The 23,681-nt window shown below is 43.2% G+C and overlaps 1 protein-coding gene across 1 annotated transcript in view; it reads left to right on the top strand.

Moving 5' to 3' along the window:
• The window catches only part of FAT1 (FAT atypical cadherin 1), a 109,945-nt gene that overhangs the window by 59,394 nt on the left and 26,870 nt on the right, over positions 1-23,681 (top strand). The window contains 7 exon segments of the mRNA XM_080660559.1: positions 4,211-4,272; positions 7,376-7,705; positions 8,238-8,448; positions 10,677-10,816; positions 12,973-13,248; positions 13,368-13,578; positions 19,478-23,545. Coding sequence (XP_080516685.1) covers positions 4,211-4,272; positions 7,376-7,705; positions 8,238-8,448; positions 10,677-10,816; positions 12,973-13,248; positions 13,368-13,578; positions 19,478-23,545 — 5,298 coding nt within the window.

The following is a 23,681-nucleotide window of genomic DNA, read 5'->3' as shown; positions in this document are numbered from 1 at the left end:
TATACATACTAGAGGCCCGGTGCACAAAATTCATGCAAGAGTAGGCCTTCCTTCCCATAGCTGCCGGCACCGGCTTCCCTCCGGCACCTGGGACCCGGGCTTCCCTCGCAGCCCTGGCTTCGTCTGGAAGGACATCCAGTCTAATTAGCATATTGACGCTTTCATTATACACACACACACACACACACACACGGATTAAATGAGATAATATAGTATTTAAAGCTCAGAACACAATACCTTGGCTTTTAGCAAGCCAGTAACAATTAGAGATGAGGTTATTTGATGTATTCATTAGCTTTTGCTTTAAAAGAAACCACCCAAAAACTCAGTGGCTTAAAACAACCACCAAAAATAAAATTAAGAAAATTTTTAAAAATGTGAGTGAGGGGTTCCACAGTGGGCAGCTCTAATCTTGTCCAGGCTTGGCTGATCTCCCGTGCAATGGTGGTCACTTGGCCGGTGGGCTTGAGGCTGGCTGGTCGTGGATGGCCTCACCTGCATGTTAGGTGGTTGGTTGGTTATCCACAGGAGCAATGGGGTTGGCTAGACTACATGTCTCTTCACCCAAGTTCAAACTTACTTGGAATACAGAGCCCTGAGCAAGAGCCCTTGCTGTCTCTCCCCCGTTTTCAGTATGCACCCTACACTAGGCCCTCTTATTGTTTCTTGAATGTCGTCTTTGCCCTCTACCCTTCATCTTTGTGTCTTAAACACTCTGAAAACAAGACTGTCTTAGTCATCGGTGTTCTTACTGTGCAGCACAACGTAGCTGAATGAATGCAGAGGGGGAGTTTCACATATGGGGACTATCTCCGATTATCTGTACCTACTAATCCTCTAGTACTCACCAGTATGTGCATTCTAGTCCATGAAATCTATTTGATCTCCTAAACTGAGCAGTTTGCCAATGGTTTCTGGTACGGATTTGTAAGAAATGTCAGAGAACAAAAATTTCTAGTGAAGCATGACAGTTAATCTACCATCCTCTCTTTTCTTAAAGGAACTCTTCTCTAAATGTCTAAAGTGGCATAGAAAGGCTATGAATCATTTTTAGTAATATTCACAAAATATAGGAAGGTTTGTCTTCTTAGTTTTACATACATGTATGGGGGTAAACTTGAACTGATACTTGGTGAGAAGATAATGTACTCTGTTCTCTCAGCCCACCTATATTTATAATAGTATTGGTCTACAATTTTCAACTGGTGTGCTGCAAAAAATCTTAAAACATGCAATTCCTGACTGTTTAGTCAGGGGCCTGAACCCTTCTCCCTTAGATTATCCAATTAAAAAACAACAACAGTCAAAAGAGCAATAGCTGTCCAGTGTGAGTGAATCAGAATTATAGCTATTTTTTTTGTTATATCAGCAAAAAATATAATATACTTTTTGGTGTGTCACAGAATTTTAGTAATTAGTTTATGTGTGCCACGAGATGAAAAAGGTTGAAAATCGCTGGTCTACAGAACGGGATGTTTTTCTAGGTCAAGGAAAGAAAATTTTGTATTTTCATTTCTATTTTTAATTTAATAGTGCTTCGCAGAAAAGAAAGATAAAACACAAAGTTACAAAAGCCAGCACTTGCGTATGCATTTTCTTGCTTTCACCCATCCTGTTTTCTTTTCTAACTTGCATTTTTGGACCTGTTAAGTGAATACTGATTAACTATGGCTATTCTCCCCTCCGCCCCCCCCTCCTTTAACTTTTATATAAGTCACAGTTCAGTGTTTATGGAGCATTGGAATACCATAATGCAATAAATTATGCAGTGTCTGGTGGAATGGGGAGGGGGAAGAACAAAACAAAACAAACCCCTTCTCATCTGGGCCTCAGGAAAGCTAAACTCTAAGCCTGGCTTTGATAATGACTTACTGGTGACCTTGGAACAATTTAACTTCTCCTTGGCTCAGACACCTGAGCATCGGGTTTCTCTGCAGTTTGGAAATATTGTACTGTTTCTATTAAGCATATGTCTTCCTGGGATTTAGTAATAAACATTATAGATGAGCATAGATGTTTAAAATGAAAGAAATGGACACCCTTTTTAGACTATTTAATACCTAGAAGATTAATAACATGTGTGAGGTATATAGAAAAGGTATACACTGGGTTCATTTTTAAAGTGAGTGTTTATCACAGTGGTGAGGGCTGGGCAGGGGTTAGCAGGGTTGATCAGCAGGGTCACAGAGTGAAAATAAGTGTGAAAGGCAGAATGAATTCTACAGCTGAACCCAGGTGGTCAAAGCAAGCTGTTGCCTTGTGAAGTGACCATTGATGATGACTTTTTGATGGACACTTTGGGACAATTGGATGGGACTCATCCCGGTGACTTCCTGTCATTTTTGAAATACTTAAAACCACTATCAGAAGGGGTGGTAGCCCTAATCGGTTTGGCTCAGTGGATAGAGTGCCGGCCTGCGGACTCAAGGGTCCCAGGTTTGATTCCAGTCAAGGGCATGTACCTTGGTTGCGGGCATATCCCCAGTAGGGAGTGTGCAGGAAGCAGCTGATCGATATTTCTCTCTCATCGATGTTTCTAACTCTCTATCCCTCTCCCTTCCTCTCTGTAAAAAATCAATAAAATATATTTTTTTAAAAAAGAAGGGGTGGTAAACTTTTGATGGGGAAAAAAAGAACTTAACTTGAAAAGGTTTTTAAGAAATGGAAATTAAACTTGTGCCAAAGCACCGTTTTCACACCATGAAGCTTTGGAAAGCGTTTTCCTCGAACCTCTTTTAATCCATAAGTATGTTTTAGGGAAAACCTGAGATTCTAACTTACAAAGTAGTCTTTTGTTGTTCTTATTCAAAAGAGAGCATTGCTTCACTGAAGTATGGTAAATACTTCCATCTGGATTTAGATTATTAGTGACTAGTTAAGAAAAATAAAAACTTCAAATTACATGAAAACACAAACCCCACATTCACAAATGTAGAGAAACATTTTAAATAGCCTTTAATTGGTAGTTTTGTGAAAATAGGATACTGGAGAAAATCCAAAAGAGGGATAAAGCCTGTTCTTAAATATGAATTATTCGAAGGATTTCCGTGCGGAACCACAGAAAGCTGGGCAGGGGGAAGGTTGGCCCTAGCTGTTGTCTTGCCACATGAGGCTGTACCTGACCTTCAGAGCGAACGTTGGAGCCGCTCAGCACCCACCTGTCCATCATCAGCACAGGCTGGGGAGGATATTTCAGTGGCTGGGGCAGTTTTGTTTGTTTGTACGTTTTGTGAAGAACAAGAATAAATTTAATAAATGTTAATGGTCTTCTTGGTTCCAACACACGTTGGCAATTTACCAGACAGTTGTCATAATTCAGGAGAGAGATATAAATTCAATATAGTAGTTTGGTAGAAAAGTCAAAGAAATAAGGGGTCTTAATTTACTTCTTTTGTTGGAAATGAAATGATTGTTATTTGAGCAGCATTACCTGGAAAATCACATTTCTTTTATAATAAATCTTCGTTTTTGAGAGTAGATGGACCAAAGGTAATGAAGCATAGTCATATACATTATATTTTCCAATGGCCCCTTCCTTTTATATATATTGATTTCAGAGAAGAAGGGAGAGGGAGAGAGAGAGAGAGAAACATTAATGATGAGAGAGAATCCTTGATCGGCTGCCTCCTGCACACCTCCTACTGGGGATAGAGCCCGTAACCCGGGCATATACCCTCGACTGGAATCGAACCTGGGACCCTTCAGTCCGCAGGCCAGTGCTCTATCCACTGAGCCAAACCAGTTCCAATGGCTGTTTTCACTAGTTATAGCAATTGCTTCTGTCAGTTCTCTGTTTTTAAATCCTCACCTGAGGATATGTGTGTTTTTTTTAATATTGATTTTGAGAGAGGGAGAGACAGAGACAGAGAGAAAGATGGGTCCTGCAGCCGTTGAAGGAGATATGGCTGAGGTTGAAATCCTGAATAATTTCATCTCGTGTTCTAAATATCTTTTTGGACAATGCAGATTGAAACTGCTAAACCAAAAAATGTAACTGATTCGAGTTTTTCACTTTCTTAATACTTCTGTAATATACCTACTGAGTTTAAGAATTGTTAAAATGAAAATAACACAATTAACTGTTCTTGTATTAATCATTCTTTTCCCGTGAGAATAAATTGAGAGGTTTGCTCAGACTTACACACGGAGTGTGATTGTGTGAGGGTGTGGTTTATTGTTGTGAGGACTAATGAACTGTTACGCCTTTCAGGTCTCATCACAACTACATCGAGGAAACTAGATCGAGAGCAGCAAGATGAGCACATATTAGAAGTAAGCACTTCTGTATTTTCAGTTATTTTGGAAATATAGTCGTAAATGTCATGGGAAAGAACATTCTTGTTCTCATTTACTAGTATTCATAGCTGTTAATGTTGTGTTATATTAGCTTACTGTCATTAATAAAAAGGAATATAAAACATTGGGCACATATTTTATGCCCCCTTTATATCCCTTTGTGTCCCCAGGATGCAAGACCACTGTCCTAAGTTCCATCCTAATTTTTGTGCTTACTCATGCACACCCAGAGAGTAAGCAGAACTGAAAACAGTGATTTGAATTTAAGTTTCATTTACATAAGTGGTTTTTTTTGTATGTCTTCTACATCTTTTTCTTCAGTATTATGCTGTTGAGATGTACTTATGTAAATAGATCTAATTCAACCTTTTAAACTGTAGTTGGCTTGTTTCCAGATATTTGTTTGTTTGTTTTCCTTTTTAAACTGAATTACATAAAGTTTATGCCTTTTTTTGCCCTGGCCAGTATGGCTCAGTTGTTAGAGCATCGTCTCCTGCACCAAAGGCTCCTGGGTTCCATTCCCTGTCAGGGCACATGCCTGGGTTTGTGGGTTTGATCTCCAGAAGGGGGTGTGCGGGAGGCAGCCGATCGGTGATGTTTCTCTCTCTCATCGATGTTTCTCTCTCTCTATCCCTCTCCCTTCCTTTTCCTCTAAAAGTCAATAAAAGTATTTATAAAACAAGAGCAACAAAACTGTTACTGGCTGTTCGTTATTGAATCCAGGCTTAGGAACAATTTGGTGATGAATACTATAAAACATCATTCTTGATTGTATTTCTCTTTAATTTTTCTTTTTTCCCAAATATCAACTGTTCACAGGGAAATGGTGTGAGACATTAAAATTGCAGTAGTCATTTTATTTTGTTTTATTTTGAGAGTTTGGGAAGGTAGATCGTGTACTTGACAAGTACCGTCAGGATCCATTCACAGTTGTGTTAATAACAGGATTTACACCTATCAAGCTTCAAACAGAAAATAGTTCCCTGGGAAACTGCAATCCACTTTAGTTTTTAGTATTTCAGTAATTAATCTGGGAGGGTGTGTGAGGGGAGAATAACTGTTACTAAGGTCATTACTTTTAATCTACACACTGAAGTAAAAATGGACATTTGATTGAAGGGTGAAATTGTTTCTTTTGCATCTAGAAGCACATACCAGTGCATTCCCAAGAATCCTGATTTTTATTCCTATGCTGATGACATGAATAATTTACTTAGAATAAAAGTTATTTTACATTTCTTTTACTGAAATTTTTATTTCATAAATTGGTATTAAATTTAAATGTTTATGGTTCACCCTACTAAACATGGAAAACTTCTGTGCAAGAGCCAAACAAAATAAAATGATGATTACTAGTATTAAAAGGCATGCTGCTTAGCATATATTTTAAATTGATGACTTAGCTTATTTTATTGATGAAGCTTAAAAATGATAGTTTTTTAATGGACTAGGTAGAGATTTTAAGTATATGCAGTATCTATATAGTTTAAGAGGACTCTTTAGATACTTAAAGCAAAATCTTCATGTACTCTTTCTTGGCTTAAAAATAATACGTTGTTTTTTTTAAAATTTCTTTATTGATTAAGATATCACATATTTGTCCTCATCCCCCTATTCCCATCCCAAACCCCTCCCCACTCATGCCCCCACCCCTGTTGTCCGTGACCACTGGTTAGGCTTATATGCATGCATACAAGTCCTTTGATAGCTTAGCATTTTGGTGACGTTCACAATACGGTAACAGTTATGTGAGGGCCCTGGCCTGGTAGCTCAGTTGGTTAGAGCATCGTCCTGATAACACCAAGTTTGCAGGGTTCGATCCCCAGTCAGGGCACATATAAGAATCAACCAGTGCTGGCGAGGATGCGGAGAAAAAGGAACTCTCGTGCAGTGCTGGTGGGAATGCAGACTGGTGCAGCCACTGTGGAGAACAGTATGGAGTTTCCTCAAAAAATTAAAAATGGAGCTCCCATTTGACCCAGTAATCCCACTCCTAGGAATATATCCCAAGAAACTAGAAACATGAATCAGAAAGGATATATGCACCCCTATGTTCATAGCAGCATAATTCACCATAGCTAAGATTTGGAAACAGCCTAGGTGCCCATCAGCAGATGACTGGATCAGAAAACTATGGTACAAACTACACAATGGAATACTATGCTGCCATAAAAAAGAAGGAATTCTTACCATTTGCAGCAACCTGGATGGAATTGGAGAGCATTATGCTAAGTGAAATAAACCAGTCAGTGAAAGAAAAATACCACATGATCTCATTCATTTGTGGATAATAAAGAACATTATAAACTGATGAACAAAAAGATAGATACAGAGGCAGTAAAGCATCAAACAGACTGTCAAATTACAGCGGGAAGGTTAAGGAGAGGTGGGGGAGATAAGAGATCAACCGAAGGACTTGTATGCATGCATATAAGCATAACCAATGGATGCAAGACATTGGGGGGTGAGGGCATGTATGGGAGTGGGGTGGGGGGGGGCAATGGGAAGATATGTACACATGTAATACCTTAATTTAAAAAAAAAGAAAAAAAGGAAATGAGGAGAGGAATAATGAAGATAATGGATCATCTTAGAATAGCAAAGGACTAATCTACCAGTAAGCTGCAGGAAATAGAGGCGTGTTTCTTCTCCCCTGTAACAAATCAATATATATTTGGTTGAGACCAAAAAAAAAAAATAAAATAATCAACCAGTGAATGCATAAATAAGTGGAACAACAAATTGATGAGTCTTTCTCTCTCTCTCTCCCTCTCTTGCTCTCTAAAATCAATTTTAAAAAATGGCAGTGTGAGGAAGGGAGGTGGCCTGGTCAGGAGAGGTGAGGGCTCACAGCCAGTTCTGCCTTAGGCCTTGCCCCTCCCTGAGTTTCTATCTGAAAATGGGAGAGGTCGTCCTAACTCCTCACAAGTCTGTTGCTGGAGGAGAGGAGGTGGTTTGTGGTCAGAGCTGTGTGCCCTGGAGGGGTTTCCACAGATGCCGATTCTCATTAGGAAGAAAGCATCCACTTTTATTTAGTGTATTTTAAAAACGTTGCTGATCTCTCCCCTTTAAAAAATAGGTTACCGTGACAGACAATGGTAGTCCCCCCAAATCAACTGTTGCAAGAGTGATTGTGAAAATCCTTGATGAAAATGACAACAAACCTCAGTTCCTGCAAAAGTTCTACAAGATCAGACTCCCAGAGCGAGAAAAGCCAGACCGAGACCGGAATGCCAAGCGCGATCCCATCTACCGGGTGATCGCTGCCGACAAAGACGAAGGTCCCAACGCGGAAATCTCCTACAGCATCGAAGAGGGCAATGAGCACGGGAAATTTTTTATTGAGCCCAAAACTGGACTGGTGTCATCCAAGAAGTTTTCTGGAGCTGGAGAATACGATATTCTTTCAGTGAGTTAAGATCTAGTCTTTGAATTTCTTATAAACATTTATTATTAATCTAGTCTTTGGTCTCGTTCTCTTATAACAGCCTTGGGCAAACTACGGCCCGCGGGCCGGATCCGGCTGTTCTATCCGGTTCTCTTGCTCTCCCCTCCACTCCTTTACTTTGAATTTATATTAGTTCACACAAACACTCCATCCATGCTTTTGTTCCGGCCCTCCGGTCCAGTTTAAGAACCCATTGTGGCCCTCAAATCAAAAAGTTTGCCCACCCCTGTCTTACAACTTTATCTGGAAATGGCCTCAGTATGACAATGCGAAGTATGGATTTGTTCCCTCTTTTCAGTTGTCACTCCAGTTATTATTTGTTGAGTGTGGTGGGAAGAGGTTGCTTTTTGATCAAGCATTAAACACGTGGAATATGCAAAGGCAGATATTAAATGATTGAAATTGGCTCAGTCTAAGACCAACCCAATTCATGCTTCAGTGATAGGATGTTACTTCTAATAATCTGCTGTTTTGATCACCTCTGCTCATATAGATCAAGGCAGTTGACAATGGTCGCCCCCAGAAGTGGTCAACCACTCGCCTCCATATTGAATGGATCTCCAAGCCCAAACCATCCCCGGAGCCAATTTCCTTTGAAGAATCGTTTTTCACCTTTACTGTCATGGAAAGCGACCCCGTTGCTCACATGATCGGAGTGATAGCTGTTGAGCCTCCTGGCACCCCTCTTTGGTTTGACATCATTGGTAAGCATGCCTCTTGGTTGTCATCGACCTTGTCTAGGTTATACCGGGGAGAGCCTGTTTATGCCTTTCTGGTTTTTGTGCATGTCTCAGAAATGTAAAATTGGGAATAAGACCAATTTGTTTTAAATTGCAGTATCTTGATTGCAAAGTTTGTCACTGTATCCAACATATGTTAAACTTGTTTAAAATAGGTGCTCTATGTGTACCATCTCAATATGAAAAAATAAGGTTTTTAGAAGTGCATCAAGGACTTACAGAGAAATATAAGCATTTTGGTCCAAAAGTACAGTTTCCAATCCAAAAATACAGCTTTTTAATTTCTCCCTCTTGAAACATAGCATATGGCAGATTACTATTTTCAGTGGATATGATTTAAATGTTTAAAATTACTATGTCTGTGTGGTTGTCACACATCAGTATTTTATAGAGAATAAGCTTAAAATTTTTAATGTTATAACTTAAAAAAGATAGTGGCAACCGTGACTTTTAAAGTTTTATTTACCTCATTTTCAGTAGGAAGCAAGATTCACTCGATTAAATTACATGCCTAAGCCAGTTGGTTTTTTTTTTTTTTTTTTTTTGTCATTTAATTCAGTGTAGACATAGAATCTAATAACCTATTAAAACATACTTTTCAAAAGTTCCCATTAGACTTGACACGTTTTTATGGTTTCTTCACACTGTTTTAATGATAAGAATACTTAAAATCAGAAGCACGTATTACGATTCATCTCTAGTTGGGACTTCATATCCCTTTTCCCTCGTCCACCTCTCAGCCACGATAGCCCCAGATGCTGTTTCAGCAGTTGAGCTGGTCGGCCCTAGGCTGAGGGACCACAGGTGCACCGGTACGGCTTTTCCCCTTGAACTTGCGCACTAGACAGCTAGGCTGTGTTCATCATGTGGGTCAATGTATGAGATTGTGGTTGTCATCAACACCTATGAAACCGCTACAGGTTAGTTTTAAAGGAAAGAAATGAGGTTGTGTTCATAGTCCACCACAATCAGAATCGTTCGTTTGCTGTCTGTTAATCCCTCTCACGTTTCCAGATGAGCAGGCTGCCTCTGTGCAGCCTCTAACATCCCCGTGTAACCCTTCCTGCCCTTGGAAGCGGTCTGATTGACGGCTCTGCCTTGTTCTCTGCTTTCTTCCATGCTTGCTTGCTTCTTTTTGGCTGTGCCAGGAGACACACTGGCTAGAGACGTGTTTCACATCTTTCAGATGACTTGTGACCTGAACTGTACAGCAGAAGGTATCTGCTGAGATCACATAATTTGTCTCAGATTATGAGATCTGCAATAAAAGCATCACTTTTTTAGAACTCATTTATTTCCAGGGCCTCCCTTTCATTGCGTTTTCTTTACATAGTGTGCACGTGGTCATCCATTTTAATTGCAAACATACCAACTTCTCATCCATCCCTAGATCCTTCCTTTTAACTGAAGACTTTGCTGTGTGTGTGTGTGTGTGTGTGTGTGTGTGTGTGTGTGTGTATGTGTGTGTGTGTTATTTTGCTTTTTGGTAAGATTTAGTAATAGAACTTCATTGTGATGTTAAGACATTTTCATCCCATTTCATTGATGTAAGTATCTCAAGTTCAATGGATTTGAAAAGAGTTTATCAAGAATATATAATTGGCATTGTATTTGGATAATGTAAGTAGCACAGACATATTTGCTTCATTCCTCTTTGACAACAATGGAAAAAATTTCACATACTTTGTAAGAGTCATGGCTAACTCTTGATAACTATCGCTATTTTTATCCGAGTTAACATTTGTTTTTAATAGGTATCTTATTAGGGCCATATGCCCAAAGTGTTACAGTTGTTCTTTTTTATAATTAAACTTTTAAACAGCCAACCTTGGTTACCAAATGATATCTTATATAGCTACTGCCACATAAATTAAAGAGATTTTTAGAACCCCTGAAAAAGCAAATTGGCAATTATTCATGGGCAATGTTAGTAATGTTTTCCTCTTTTCAGAGATGCTTTCTTGCTTCCTTTCGCTTAGTTGTTGCCTTGACAGTTAGGTCTCCACTTTGCGTTCCTAAAAGCAGTGTCTTGTCATTGCCCTTCCCTGTTCTCAAAATGAAAGCTCCTGGAATCACCTTGGCCAGTATTGATTAACATATCGGAAATGTTCTTTTACTGGCATTCAGAATGGATAGTCGGCAGGTTTTCATCCTGTTACCTGTTCTCACTTGTTTGTCCTAATTGAAACCAGGTGGCAACTATGAGAGTCACTTTGATGTGGACAAGGGCACGGGCACCGTCATTGTTGCCAAACCTCTTGATGCGGAACAGAAATCAGACTACAACCTCACAGTCGAGGCGACAGATGGAACCAGCACGATACTGACTCAGGTTAGTGGAGGATGAGGGGGTGCTTGTCAGAGAAGGATATGAGCAGTTCATCCTTCCCCCTGAGGTTCCCCAATCAGAAGTTACCATGTTGCTGTAGTTAACACACATGCACACTCAGGACTTTTATTTAGAGAAAGAAAATTAACTGCAAATCCCGATTTAGGTTTTGCATATAATTAACCAGTTTTTAAATTTTTAAAAGAAGACTTAAGAAATCCGCACATTGTTATATTATCAAGATATTTTCATATTTTACTCCTTTTCAACTGTATTAGTATAAAATATATCTCTGTTGCCCTGGCCGGTTTGTTCAATGGTTAGAGCCTCGGCCCAAAGGGTCTCCGATTTGATTCCAGGTCAAGGGCACGTACATCCGTTGCAGACCCGATCCCCAGCCCCGGTCAGGGTGCGAACGGGAGGCCACCAGTCGATGTGTCTCTCTCACATCGCTGTTTCTTTCTCTCTCCCCTCCGCCCTCCTCTCTAAAAAAAACAAACCACAATGGGAATAATATCCTCAGGTAAGGATTACAAAAAAATGTGTCCCTGTTGAGGATGATTTGTCCAAGTCGTTTTCATTGAAGCTGGTTAAAGCCTTGGCTACCTTAGCAAGGGCTGTGTAAGATAACTGGTAACATCGTTCTGATAATCCCTTTAGCATCTTCCTCCTACCCAAATAAATATATACTCGTCTACCAACCCAAGACCTGTGCAAGCAAAGCTTTACTTCCCCCTGAACAGCTTCTCTGAAAGACTTACTTGATCATGTATGAAACCTCGTTAGACTTTGTATGTACAGGACATGGCCCAGGAGGTTGGGAGGTGCATGAGGCGGGATTGTCACATTTATTTTACACGCTCAGTGCTGACCGGTCAGTGCCCAGTCAATGTTTCAGTTGAATGGCCTTATCGAGAATGGCTGGTTTTCCTTCAGCGGTTCCTGCTCACTTGTGATTAATGGATCTTGGAGCAGGATTACACTATGTCTGCCCAACACTCCATGAGAAGAAGAATTTTAAAATTTATAGTGGGAATAAATACATAATGATTTAATCTATAGGAATTGCCTTTAGAGCCATCCCTTCTGGATCACCGTTGACATTGAAGAGGGGGGCCTCTGTAGTTTTAAATATTTACATAACTTTCACATAAAACCTTTCTGCACTTGGGTGATTGCATTTAGTGTTCATATAAACTCTGATGTGACGATCCATCACGGACTCGGTGTTCTCTGAGAGCTGGTGCAGGCTTCTCGCACCGGCCGCTGGTTCACACGCCTGGGGCAGTGTGTTAGTAGCTTCACCTGTGCATTCCTGGGGCCCAGGCCTCCTGGGCCATCGGGACCAGCGAACCCCTTTCTCCAGATGCACCAGCGAAGCCTCGCTTTCTTGTTCATACTGTAAATCGCTTTTATAAGCTGTGGTCATTTCCACTGTGCCTCATCCACATATGCCTTTGCAATCTGAAAATGAATCCTTCTGGTATGTAAAAAGATTTTACTGGGGACTGAGTTTTTTAACATCAGCTTTTTTCCTCTAATGTTTTTATTTGATGCTGATATGTTTAAGAGAGTTTATCTTTTCGTTGTACTTCAATTGCTTTTAGGAAATAAATGTGTTTACTGTTTATACATAGGTTTTACGATCACAAAATGATAAAGAATTTAAAAGCACATTTCTTTTTCATAAATTTAAAAATAATCTGTCGATAGGAATTTGGAGTCTCAAAGATTAGAACAAGAAATTTAGATCCTGTGACAGTCTAGTATTTCCTCACTCAATAGCATGATAGGTACAGATTCAGCTCTGATGCAGGAAATTAGTCTTCTGTAAACCTGGGAAAGTAGATTCTCTGTTATCATTATCTGAGTAATCTAGAAATACCTCTGCTGCATTTCATAAAGAAATGTGTGGAAGGTGTTACATTTTCTCTCTAAAGTTAGTCTCAAGAATTTAGAAAGGTCCTCATTATACTCATGTATAGAAATAATATATCGGTGAGAAATTTAAAGATATTTTGATTTTTGTTACTTTTCTCAGGTTTACATTTCATTTTTGCTAAAAAATCAACTTTTTAAAATGTGCATCTGATTCACTGGTTATTTATTAAAATGCCAGGTTTAGGAATATTATTATGTGACTCGTTCTGTTATTATAGGTATTCATCAAAGTCATAGACACAAATGACCATCGTCCTCAGTTCTCTACATCCAAGTATGAAGTTGTTATTCCAGAGGACACGGCACCAGAAACAGAGATTTTGCAAATCAGTGCTGTGGATAAGGATGAGAAAAACAAACTCATCTACACCCTGCAGAGCAGCATTGACCCGCTGAGTCTCAAGAAGTTTCGTCTGGATCCTGCAACTGGCTCTCTCTACACTTCGGAGACCCTGGATCACGAAGCCATTCACCAGCACGTCCTCACAGTCATGGTACAGCTCTCTGCCCCTTCTCCGGCCACTCTGCAATTCTGAAGGGTTTCATGCATTTGAGAGGGATTTTAAGTCAGAAAAATTCCAACAGGATTGATAATGTTGGTTTTTTTTTCCAGGTACGAGATCAAGATGTCCCTGTGAAGCGCAACTTTGCAAGGATCGTGGTGAACGTCAGTGACATGAATGACCACGCGCCCTGGTTCACGAGTTCCTCCTACGAAGGGCGGGTGTACGAATCGGCAGCTGTGGGCTCGGTGGTGCTGCAGGTCACGGCGCTGGACAAGGACAAGGGGAGGAATGCCGAAGTGGTGTACTCCATCGAGTCAGGTACGTAGGGAGCACTCGAGAGGTTCATAACTTTGCACTTGTTAAAAAGTCTGTTTCTTCTTTTCTAAACTTGGTTCTGGAGGTTAACACATTCCCATGTATCACTGCAAAAATTGTTTACGTGGAGCTCACATGTTAGGAGAAAGAGAAAACAATTTAAGCTCTAGCTCTTCAGGAAGCCAGGAGAGAGTACTAACACGTTTGGGCCAAGTGCTTGGAGACTCATGATACGAGCATAATTCAAAGCTGAGAGGTCCTACCACAAAGAAAACTTGATTTGACCAATTCAGTATTTCTAAACTTGTAGTTTTTAAAAATATATTTTTATTGATTTTAGAGAGGAAGGGAGAGGGAGCGAGAGATAGAAACATCAGTGATGAGAGACAGTCATTAATTGGCTGCCTCCTGCACGCCCCCCAGTGGGGATCGAGACCGTAACCCAGGCATGTGCCCTTGATTGGAATCGAACCTGGGACCCTTCAGTCCGCAAGCTGACGCTCCAGCCACTAAGCCAGTGGTCGGCAAACTGTGGCTTGCCAGCCGTGGTTTGCCGCTCTGTTGACTAATGAGTTTGCCGACCACTGCACTAAGCCAAACCAGTTAGGTCTGTATTTTTTTAATATATCTTTATTGATTTCAGAGAGGAAGGAAGAGGGAGGGAGAGAGAGATAGAAACATCCATGATGAGAGGGTATCATTGATTGGTGGCTGCCTCCTGCACTCCTCCTCCTGGGGATGGAGCCCACAGCCCGGACATGTGCCCCGACCAGGAATCAAACTGCGACCTCCTGGTTCATAGGTCGACGCTCAACCACCGAGCCACACTGGCCGGGCTCTAAACTTTTTTTAACCACGCAATCATTTTCCTTCTTAAACTAGAAAACGTTCTTAGGAAAATGCTGGCCTATTAATGTAATGCTTTACTTGTAGTCAGAGCGTGTTTTCTCCTGGGCAGAGCAGGAATTTCATGGTGGGGTGCTGACTCTTCCAGTTAGGACCCACTCAGATCTCAGAGAGAGGGTCACGCCCCGGCTCCTCCGGGTTTAGTGTTGCTGCCACTGTCACCCCCATGCAGCTTGAATAGTTGAGTGTCACTCACGGCTCGTTGCGGTCGGTCCCAGGGGTGGGATCTGGACTCAGAGATGTTGAAAAGCTGAAGGGGCTGGAGCTGGGCAAGAGGCAACGAGGGCAGGGAGAGCAGCTGGAAGTGTGGGCAGATGCAGGGCTGATAAGGCAGGAGATCTGAGTCTTGTCGGGGGATATAAGGAAGCGCCTCACAGAGAAGCACTGTGGCCAAGCACAGTGTTTTTGTTTTGTTTTGTTTTGTTTTTAAATATATTTTATTGATTTTTTACGGAGAGGAAGGGAGAGGGATAGAGAGTTAGAAACATCGATGAGAGAGAAACATCGATCAGCTGCCTCCTGCACACCCCCTACTGGGGATGTGCCCGCAACCAAGGTACATGCCCTTGACTGGAATCGAACCTGGGACCCTTCAGTCCGCAGGCTGATGCTCTATTCCACTGAGCCAAACCGATCAGGGCAAGCACAGTGTTTTTGTTCTCTGTTGCACTGCTGCTATTCAGCCACCCATTTATTCATCCCAGGGTCTCATTAAGCGCATTTCATGTGCAGGTGCCATGCTGGGCACGTTCATATTCGAACTTGATAGGTGTGGGGGTCGCCATTGGTCCATACATGCATGTTCTTGCTTGAGACAGGGTTTAGTCTGCTTTAGAGCATATGTGTGCGGTCAGAAACGGCCTTGCTTCAGGGCTTTCCCTGGTCATGCCAAATGATAAGAGTAAGTGATTCAATATGGAGAATGTTTCAGTTCTCTGTCTTTCTTAGTGTCATTGATAGTACAAAGTCTCTATCCTTGTTCTGCCTTTGTAATGACTTTAGAGTATTGAGATCATCCACTTGCCTTTTTTTTGTAAGTCCATACTGCTACATTTTTAGAAATCGCATCTATCTTAGGCATTAGAATTCAAAGAGGTGAAAATTAGCTATTAAATCATATAATCAAAAGCCAAGCAAATGGAGAGTAATGAAAAAACAAACAACTTTGTTGATGTATTTTATGTGGTCAAACTATTTCTTAATATATTTGAAGTTTCATTTATTTCACTGAAAGTGACCAAATTCAGTCCATTACTCACAAGGAAGACCTCGTGTACTGGCCCTGGTTGCAGCAGTAAAATGTGTTTTCATGTAGTTAGTGCCTTGCCTAACGATGGAGGTTTTCCCACTGGTTCAGAAATGTAGCCGTTAAAAAAACAGCGCATTCCACGTGTGCATGCCCGAGCACTTCAATAAAATAATTTTCCCGCAGACAAACTGGCTGGGTTTGTGTAGGAGAAAATGTTAAACTTTCCCTTAGCTTTCACATAATTTTCAACAACTGGGTGGTTAAAATATGATTGTTGGTGCCCAACTGAAGGCATACACATTCCTTAAATGCTTGTAGGGCTAATGGAATTAGTAACTCGGTATTCCAAGAATGGAACTGTGTCTCCACTCAGCGAATACATAATACCAAAGGGCCTATTCCGGCACAGACCTTGGGCTTTTACAAAGATCTTGTTTTCGATTTGGTATTATAAAAATAGTGCTGAACAAGTACTTTATAGGAAATGACTCCCTTTCAATGCTGTGGAATTGTGTGAGTGAATCTGTTCGAACAGCAGGAACTATAAAATGGTCCTGTGGCCGCTCACTTACCGCTTATTCATAATCACCTGTTTCTAATGTCTGTCAGATTACATTTAATAAAGTTCAGAAGACTGGTTATAAATTCAGGCCATCACACGGCATGTTTAATTAGCAGCGATTTATTGAGCAAAAGGTTGTGTCTGATGAGGAGTCTTCAGGGGGAAAGGAATTAATTAAAGATAGTTCAGTAACAGAAGAGTTATATGCTTGGAGACACATGCTCAGCGCGATACCCTGGGCAGCTTGGCGTTCTCTTTATTTTTTAAAGGAGAAAATTGTAACTTTAAAACCATTGGAACACCTGGAAACAGAAGCCGCTCAGTAAATAGGCTTATTGACCAGAATTGATTGTCTTCCCCACACTTAGGTTCAATATCATTGCACCTGAAGTTTATAGAGGTTGCCGCACTGGCCGGCGGTCGGCATCCACAGCGTGTCCCTGTGGGAAGACACGGATTCCTTTGCACAGCTCTCTGATGCCCTGTGGGGTGTGTGTGTATAATACAGTCATAGCTAATGAGCACACGCGCACAAGTTTGCCCAGATATTGCCTTGCTCCAATAGCGAGAGCAGTTTAAGGCTCTTTAGAAATCACCATATCTCCAGCTAAGGAGACTGATAAGCCCCCCACCGAGTACAGACTTCTGCCACGGCCCCGTGAGTCCGTTCACAAACAGCATACGTGTATTTCAGTATTTGGTGAGTGTGTCTGTTACTAGATCAGAGGGCATGCCCAAGCCACTCAGCAGCCCTCGGGGTTCTTCCAACAAGCACCACGTTGCTCTCCCATCTGCAAATCTTGTGCTTTCTGCCGTGGTCTATGCGGGATCCATGTATTAATTGACTGGCTGGGTTCCTATTTACCTACTTGTTACCAATGCCGGGACCAGAGCTGTCTTTAGCAAAGCCAGGCAACTCCAGGTGATAGAGAATGTGATGCCTTGTGTATGTGAAGCATTAAGATTTCACTGTCCACCCGGCCGATGTGGCTCAGTGGCTGAGTATCGACCTATGAACCAGGTGGTCACGGTTCGATTCCCGGTCAGGGCACATGCTCAGGTTGCGGGCTCCATCCCCAGTGAGGGGCGTGCAGGAGGCAGCCACAAATCAATGATTCTCTCTCATCATTGATGTTTCTATCTCTCCCTTCCTCTCTGAAATCAATGAAAATATATTATAAAAAAAGATTTCACCATCTAAGATAAAGAGAAAAATGCACATAGATGAAGGAGTGTAAAACATAGTAGGTCAACTTCTTTTTTTAGGACAGATAGATGGAAGTCCAAGGGGTGGGGATGAAGACACGTCTGAAAAGGTTTTCGCAGTCTCCTCTATGATCCAGACAGCCTGTCACAGTTTTGGAAGGTGGTGGGGTGATGCGCAGGCAGGATGAGAGAGGACCTTGATGACTAAGAGAGAGAATCTGGGGTCGTTGATTCATAGACACAGACAGGCTGGAAACAGTTCTGCAAGGCCTGGCAGAGACAGCGCAACCCCATCCGTGGGCCGGGGTTTAGCTCAGAGCTCAGGAGCCTGGAGAAGCCTGGGCCTCTGCCCCGGGGCAGACGGGCCGTGGGTCTGGGTGCAGAGCCAGGCAGGCTTAATGAAAACCAGACTAGGTCGGGCCTCAGAAAACATTATCATGGGTTTTTGGAAAATGTATTAAAGGAAGGAAATGAAGGCCAGAGAGGAAGCGTTTCCTAGTAATGATGTGGAGAAAGAAGTGCTTGGTTAATCCCCTGGTTTGCAAATCACAGTAAGTAATACCGTTCCGTGAAGTGCCGCCCTCGATAGCAAGCCTGGAGGAAAGCAATTGGAGGAAGCAGTTAAGTGGCAAGTGAGCCTTGTTTTGGGGGTGAGTGTAATAGTTCATTGGGAAAAACACATTCAGTTCTATGTCCAGGATAATGGAGCTGGACTCTTGTTTATAAAACAGAATAGGGATGAAGGGTTCATGGATGGGTCGAACCCTCACACTGCCTTGATCTGTTCAAAAAGATAGGTAACTGCCAAGCTGTAGTCCACTGCTGGTTTTCGTCAGGAAGATTGCAGTCGGTGCTATACAACAGGACCCGGCAGAGTTGCATTTGCAGCTGAATACATGAATACAGTGCAGGCGGAAAAGGTCCAGTGAAAAGCCAGTTAAACAATCTGAGAATTTCTCAGCCTCAACACTGCTGACTTTTTGAATGACAGATTTTTGTTGTGGGGGCCGTCCTGTGTACTGCAGGAAGTTGAGCAGCATTCCTGGTCTCTCCCCCAAGGTAGTGCCAACCAAAATGTCTCCAGAAACCCCAGCTGGTGGGGCTCAGTGGTTGAGTGTTGACCCATAAACCAGGAGATCACAGTTCGATTTTTGGTGGGGCACATGCCCTGGTTGTGGACTCAGTTCCCAGTAGGGGGCGAGCAGGAGGCAGCCGATTAATGATTCTCTCTCATCACGGATGTTTCTGTCTCTCTCTCCCTCTCCCTTCCTCTCTGAAATCAATAAAAACATATTTTAAAAAAATGTCTCCAGGCATTGTTGAACGTCCCCTTCTGGGTAGGATCACCCCCACTTGAAAACCACTGACTTAGGGGATACATCGACCTGAACATGATTCAGAAGAGACTATTACCAAAATCCTCAAAACCTCTGAAGTGTAGGACAAGTTATACACAAGCTTATTTATCAGTCCCCTGAACATTTAAAATAAGGGACAGTTCTCTTGAAATTGGTTAAGTTCTCTTAATGAATTGAAGTCTTCCCTTTTATAATGAATGAGAATCTTGAGCATTTTCAAGTGATAAATGCGGAAATATAAATGTTCTAAAGGGTGATTGAGGGAACACTTGGAAAATTATGAACTTAGCTGCTTTATGAAGGGTAACCATGCCCTTCCATAAGCGCATTCTTGGTTCAAGCAAAAGGGAGTGAGTTTGGTGTTAGATACAGAGTAATATTGCTTCTGTTTCTTACTTTTCATAATTTATGGACAGAATTCTGACTAGTCTGCCTTATTTTAGGTGGACAGAAATGAAACAAGTTGAAAATTGAGACAAGTTCCTTTCAAATGTTGATAACCCCCAAATTTCTGTTTAATTTCATAATATAATTTTTAAAGTTATCATTGGTTTCTGTATTTCCAAATAGTACTTGATCCCTGTAGTTCTCTAACATGCTTCTTTTTTTTACCTCTCCCAGGAAATATTGGAAATTCTTTTACAATCGATCCCATCTTGGGCTCTATCAAAACGGCCAAAGAACTGGATCGAAGTAACCAAGTGGAATATGACCTAATGGTTAAAGCTACAGACAAAGGCAGTCCGCCCCTGAGTGAAATCACTTCCGTGCATATCTTTGTCACAATTGCTGACAATGCCGCTCCGAGGTTTACGTCTAAAGAATATTCTGTTGAAATTAGTGAGACTATCAGCATTGGGAGTTTTGTCGGAATGGTTACAGCCCACAGTCAGTCATCGGTGGTCTATGAAATAAGAGATGGAAACATAGCTGATGCATTCGACATTAATCCACACTCTGGAAGTATCGTCACTCAGAAAGCTCTGGACTTTGAGACCTTGCCTATTTATACACTGACAGTACAAGGAACCAATATGGCCGGCTTGTCTACTAACACGACGGTCCTAGTGCATCTGCAGGATGAAAATGACAACTGGCCTGTTTTTATGCAAGCAGAATACACGGGACTTGTCAGCGAGTCTGCTTCCCTGAACAGCGTGGTCCTCACAGACAAGAACGTCCCATTAGTGATTCGAGCCACTGATGCTGATAAGGAGTCGAATGCTTTGCTTGTGTACCACATCGTTGAGCCATCGATACACAAATATTTTGCCATTGATTCTAGCACTGGTGCTATCCATACAGTACTGAGTTTGGACTATGAAGAAACAAGCACTTTTCACTTTACCGTGCAAGTGCATGACATGGGAACACCGCGCTTGTTTGCTGAATATGCGGCTAACGTGACTATCCATGTAATTGACATTAATGACTGCCCTCCTGTGTTCTCCAAGTCCTTGTATGAAGCCTCTCTCCTGTTGCCCACATACAAAGGGGTCAGAGTCATCACGGTCAACGCGACAGATGCCGATTCTCGCGCCTTCTCACAGGTAATGTACTCCATCACTGAGGGCAACATCGGGGAGAAGTTTCTCATGGACTACAAGACTGGCTCGATTACGGTGCAAAACACAACGCAGTTAAGAAGCCGCTACGAGTTAACGATTCGCGCTTCCGACGGCAGATTCGCAAGCTTCTCCTCGGTGAAAATCCACGTGAAGGAGAGCAAAGAAAGTCAACTGAAGTTCACCCAGGATTTCTACTCGGCGACCGTGAAAGAGAATTCCACTGAAGCCAGGACGCTGGCTGTCATTACTGCGATTGGCAATCCAATGAACGAGCCCTTGTTCTATCACATCCTCAACCCGGATCGCAGGTTTAAAATGAGCCGCACCTCGGGTGTCCTGTCCACCACTGGCATACCCTTCGACCGGGAGCAGCAGGAGGCCTTCGACGTGGTCGTGGAGGTGACGCAGGAACACAAGCCTGCCGCGGTGGCCCACGTGGTTGTGAAGGTCACCGTGGAAGACCAAAATGACAACGCACCGGTGTTTGTCAACCTCCCTTACTACGCTGTCGTCAGGGTGGACGCCGCGGTCGGCCACACTATACGCCATGTCACCGCCGTGGACAGAGACAGCGGCAGGAATGGGGACGTGCACTACTACCTGAAGGAACATCACGAGCACTTTCAGATCGGACCGTCGGGTGACCTCTCCCTGAAGAAGCAATTCGAGCCCGACACCTTAAATAAACAGTACCTTGTCACTGTGGTTGCAAAAGACGGGGGAAACCCAGCTTTCTCGGCTGAAGTGATCGTTCCCATCACGGTGATGAACAAAGCCATGCCCGTGTTCGAAAAACCTTTCTACAGCGCCGAGATCCCGGAGAATATCCAGGTGCACAGCCCCGTCGTGCACGTGCAAGCCAACAGTCCCGAGGGCTTGAAGGTGCTCTACAGCATCACCGATGGCGATCCCTTTAGCCAGTTCACCATTAACTTCAACACCGGCGTCATCAACGTCATCGCTCCCCTGGACTTTGAGGCCCACCCGGCCTACAAACTGAGCATCCGAGCCACCGACTCCCTGACGGGTGCGCACGCCGAGGTGTTTGTGGACATCGTAGTGGAAGACATCAATGACAACCCCCCCGTGTTTGCTCAGCAGTCCTACGCCGCCACGCTGTCGGAGGCGTCTGTCATTGGAACGTCCGTGGTACGTGTTAGAGCAACAGATGCAGACTCAGAACCCAACAGGGGAATCTCTTACCACCTGTCTGGGAATCACAGCAAGAGTCACGATCATTTTCACGTCGACAGTAGCACGGGTGTCATTTCCCTCATCCGGGCTCTGGATTATGAGCAGTTCCGGCAGCACAGGATTGCTGTGAGGGCCGTGGATGGTGGCATGCCCCCGCTGAGCAGCGAGGTGGTGGTCACAGTGGATGTCACAGACCTCAACGACAACCCGCCCCTGTTTGACCAACAGATTTACGAGGCCAAAATCAGCGAGCACGCCACGCACGGGCATTTTGTGACCTGTGTCAAAGCCTATGATGCAGACAGCTCAGACGTAGACAAGCTGGAATACTCCATTCTGTCTGGCAATGATCAGAAGAATTTTGTCATGGACGGTGAAACGGGGATCATCACGCTCTCCAACCTCCGCCAGGTCACCTTGAAGCCATTTTACAGTCTTAACATTTCCGTCTCGGATGGAGTTTTCCGAAGTTCAGCTCAGGTTCACGTCACTGTCATTGGGGGCAACTTGCACAGCCCCGTGTTCCTTCAGAATGAGTACGAAGTGGAACTCGCGGAGAATGCTCCCGAGCACACCCTGGTGACGGCGGTCAAAGCGACTGACGGGGATTCTGGTGTTTACGGCCACATCACTTACCATATCGTAAATGACTTTGCCAGAGACAGGTTTTACACCAATGAGAGAGGACAGGTATTTACTTTGGAAAAACTCGATCGAGAAATCCCAGCGGAGAAAGTGATCCCAATCCGCTTAATGGGCAAGGATGCGGGAGGAAAAGTTGCGTTCTGCACCATTAACGTCATCCTCACCGATGACAATGACAACGCACCCCAGTTCCGAGCTACCAGGTACGAGGTAAACATCGGGTCCGATGCTCCCAAGGGCACATCCGTCATTAAAGTTCTTGCGAGTGACGCCGACGAGGGATCCAATGCCGATGTCACCTACGCTCTGGAAGCCGATTCTGAAAGTGTTCAGGAGAACTTGGAGATCCACAAGCTGTCTGGCATCATCACGACAAAGGAAAGCTTAATTGGCTTAGAGGACGAGGTCTTCACTTTCTTCGTGCGAGCTGTGGATAACGGCTCTCCGCCCAAGGAGTCCGTTGTGCCCGTCTATGTTAAGGTACTCCCCCCAGAAATGCGGCTCCCCAAGTTCTCAGAGCCGTTTTACACCTACACCGTTTCCGAAGACATGCCTATTGGGACCGAAATCGATCTCATACGAGCGGAACACAGTGGGACGGTCCTGTACAGCCTCGTCAAAGGGAATACTCCGGAGAGCAACAGGGACGAGTTCTTTGTGATTGACAGGCAGAGTGGGAGGCTGAAACTGGAGAAGAGCCTTGATCACGAGACGACGAAGTGGTACCAGTTCTCCATACTCGCCCGGTGCACTCACGGGGACCACGAGGTGGTGGCGTCTGTGGATGTCAGCATCCAAGTGAAGGATGCCAATGACAACAGCCCTGTCTTGGAGTCTAACCCGTATGAGGCCTTTATTGTTGAAAACCAGCCAGGGGGAAGTCGAGTCATCCAGGTCAGGGCTTCGGATCTGGACTCGGGAGCCAACGGCCAGGTTATGTATAGTCTAGATCAATCCCAGAGCGTAGACGTCATCGAGTCTTTCGCCATTAACATGGAAACAGGCTGGATTACCACCCTCAAGGAGCTCGACCATGAGAAGAGAGACAGTTACCAGATTAAAGTGGTCGCATCGGACCACGGGGAGAAGGTCCAGCTGTCCTCCACGGCCGTTGTGGACGTCACCGTCACCGACGTCAATGACAGCCCCCCACGGTTCACGGCGGAGATTTATAAAGGGACTGTAAGTGAAGATGACCCGCCAGGCGGTGTCATTGCCATTTTAAGCACCACAGATGCCGATTCTGAAGAAATTAACAGACAAGTAACCTATTACATAACAGGTAAAACATTTCAACTCAGTGGCTTAATTTAAAACTAAATACATTAGAAGTATAAGTGCTGAGAAATGTATTTTATGGGAATTAGAAGGTGAAGGGATGATTTTAGTTAAGTAAAAGTAAAATAAGGAGACATAGC

This window comes from Plecotus auritus, assembly GCF_963455305.1.
Source record: "Plecotus auritus genome assembly, chromosome: 3".
NCBI lineage: Eukaryota > Metazoa > Chordata > Mammalia > Chiroptera > Vespertilionidae > Plecotus > Plecotus auritus.
The sequence above is the reverse complement of the archived record's forward strand: the minus strand, read 5'-3'. Positions and strand labels throughout refer to the sequence as shown.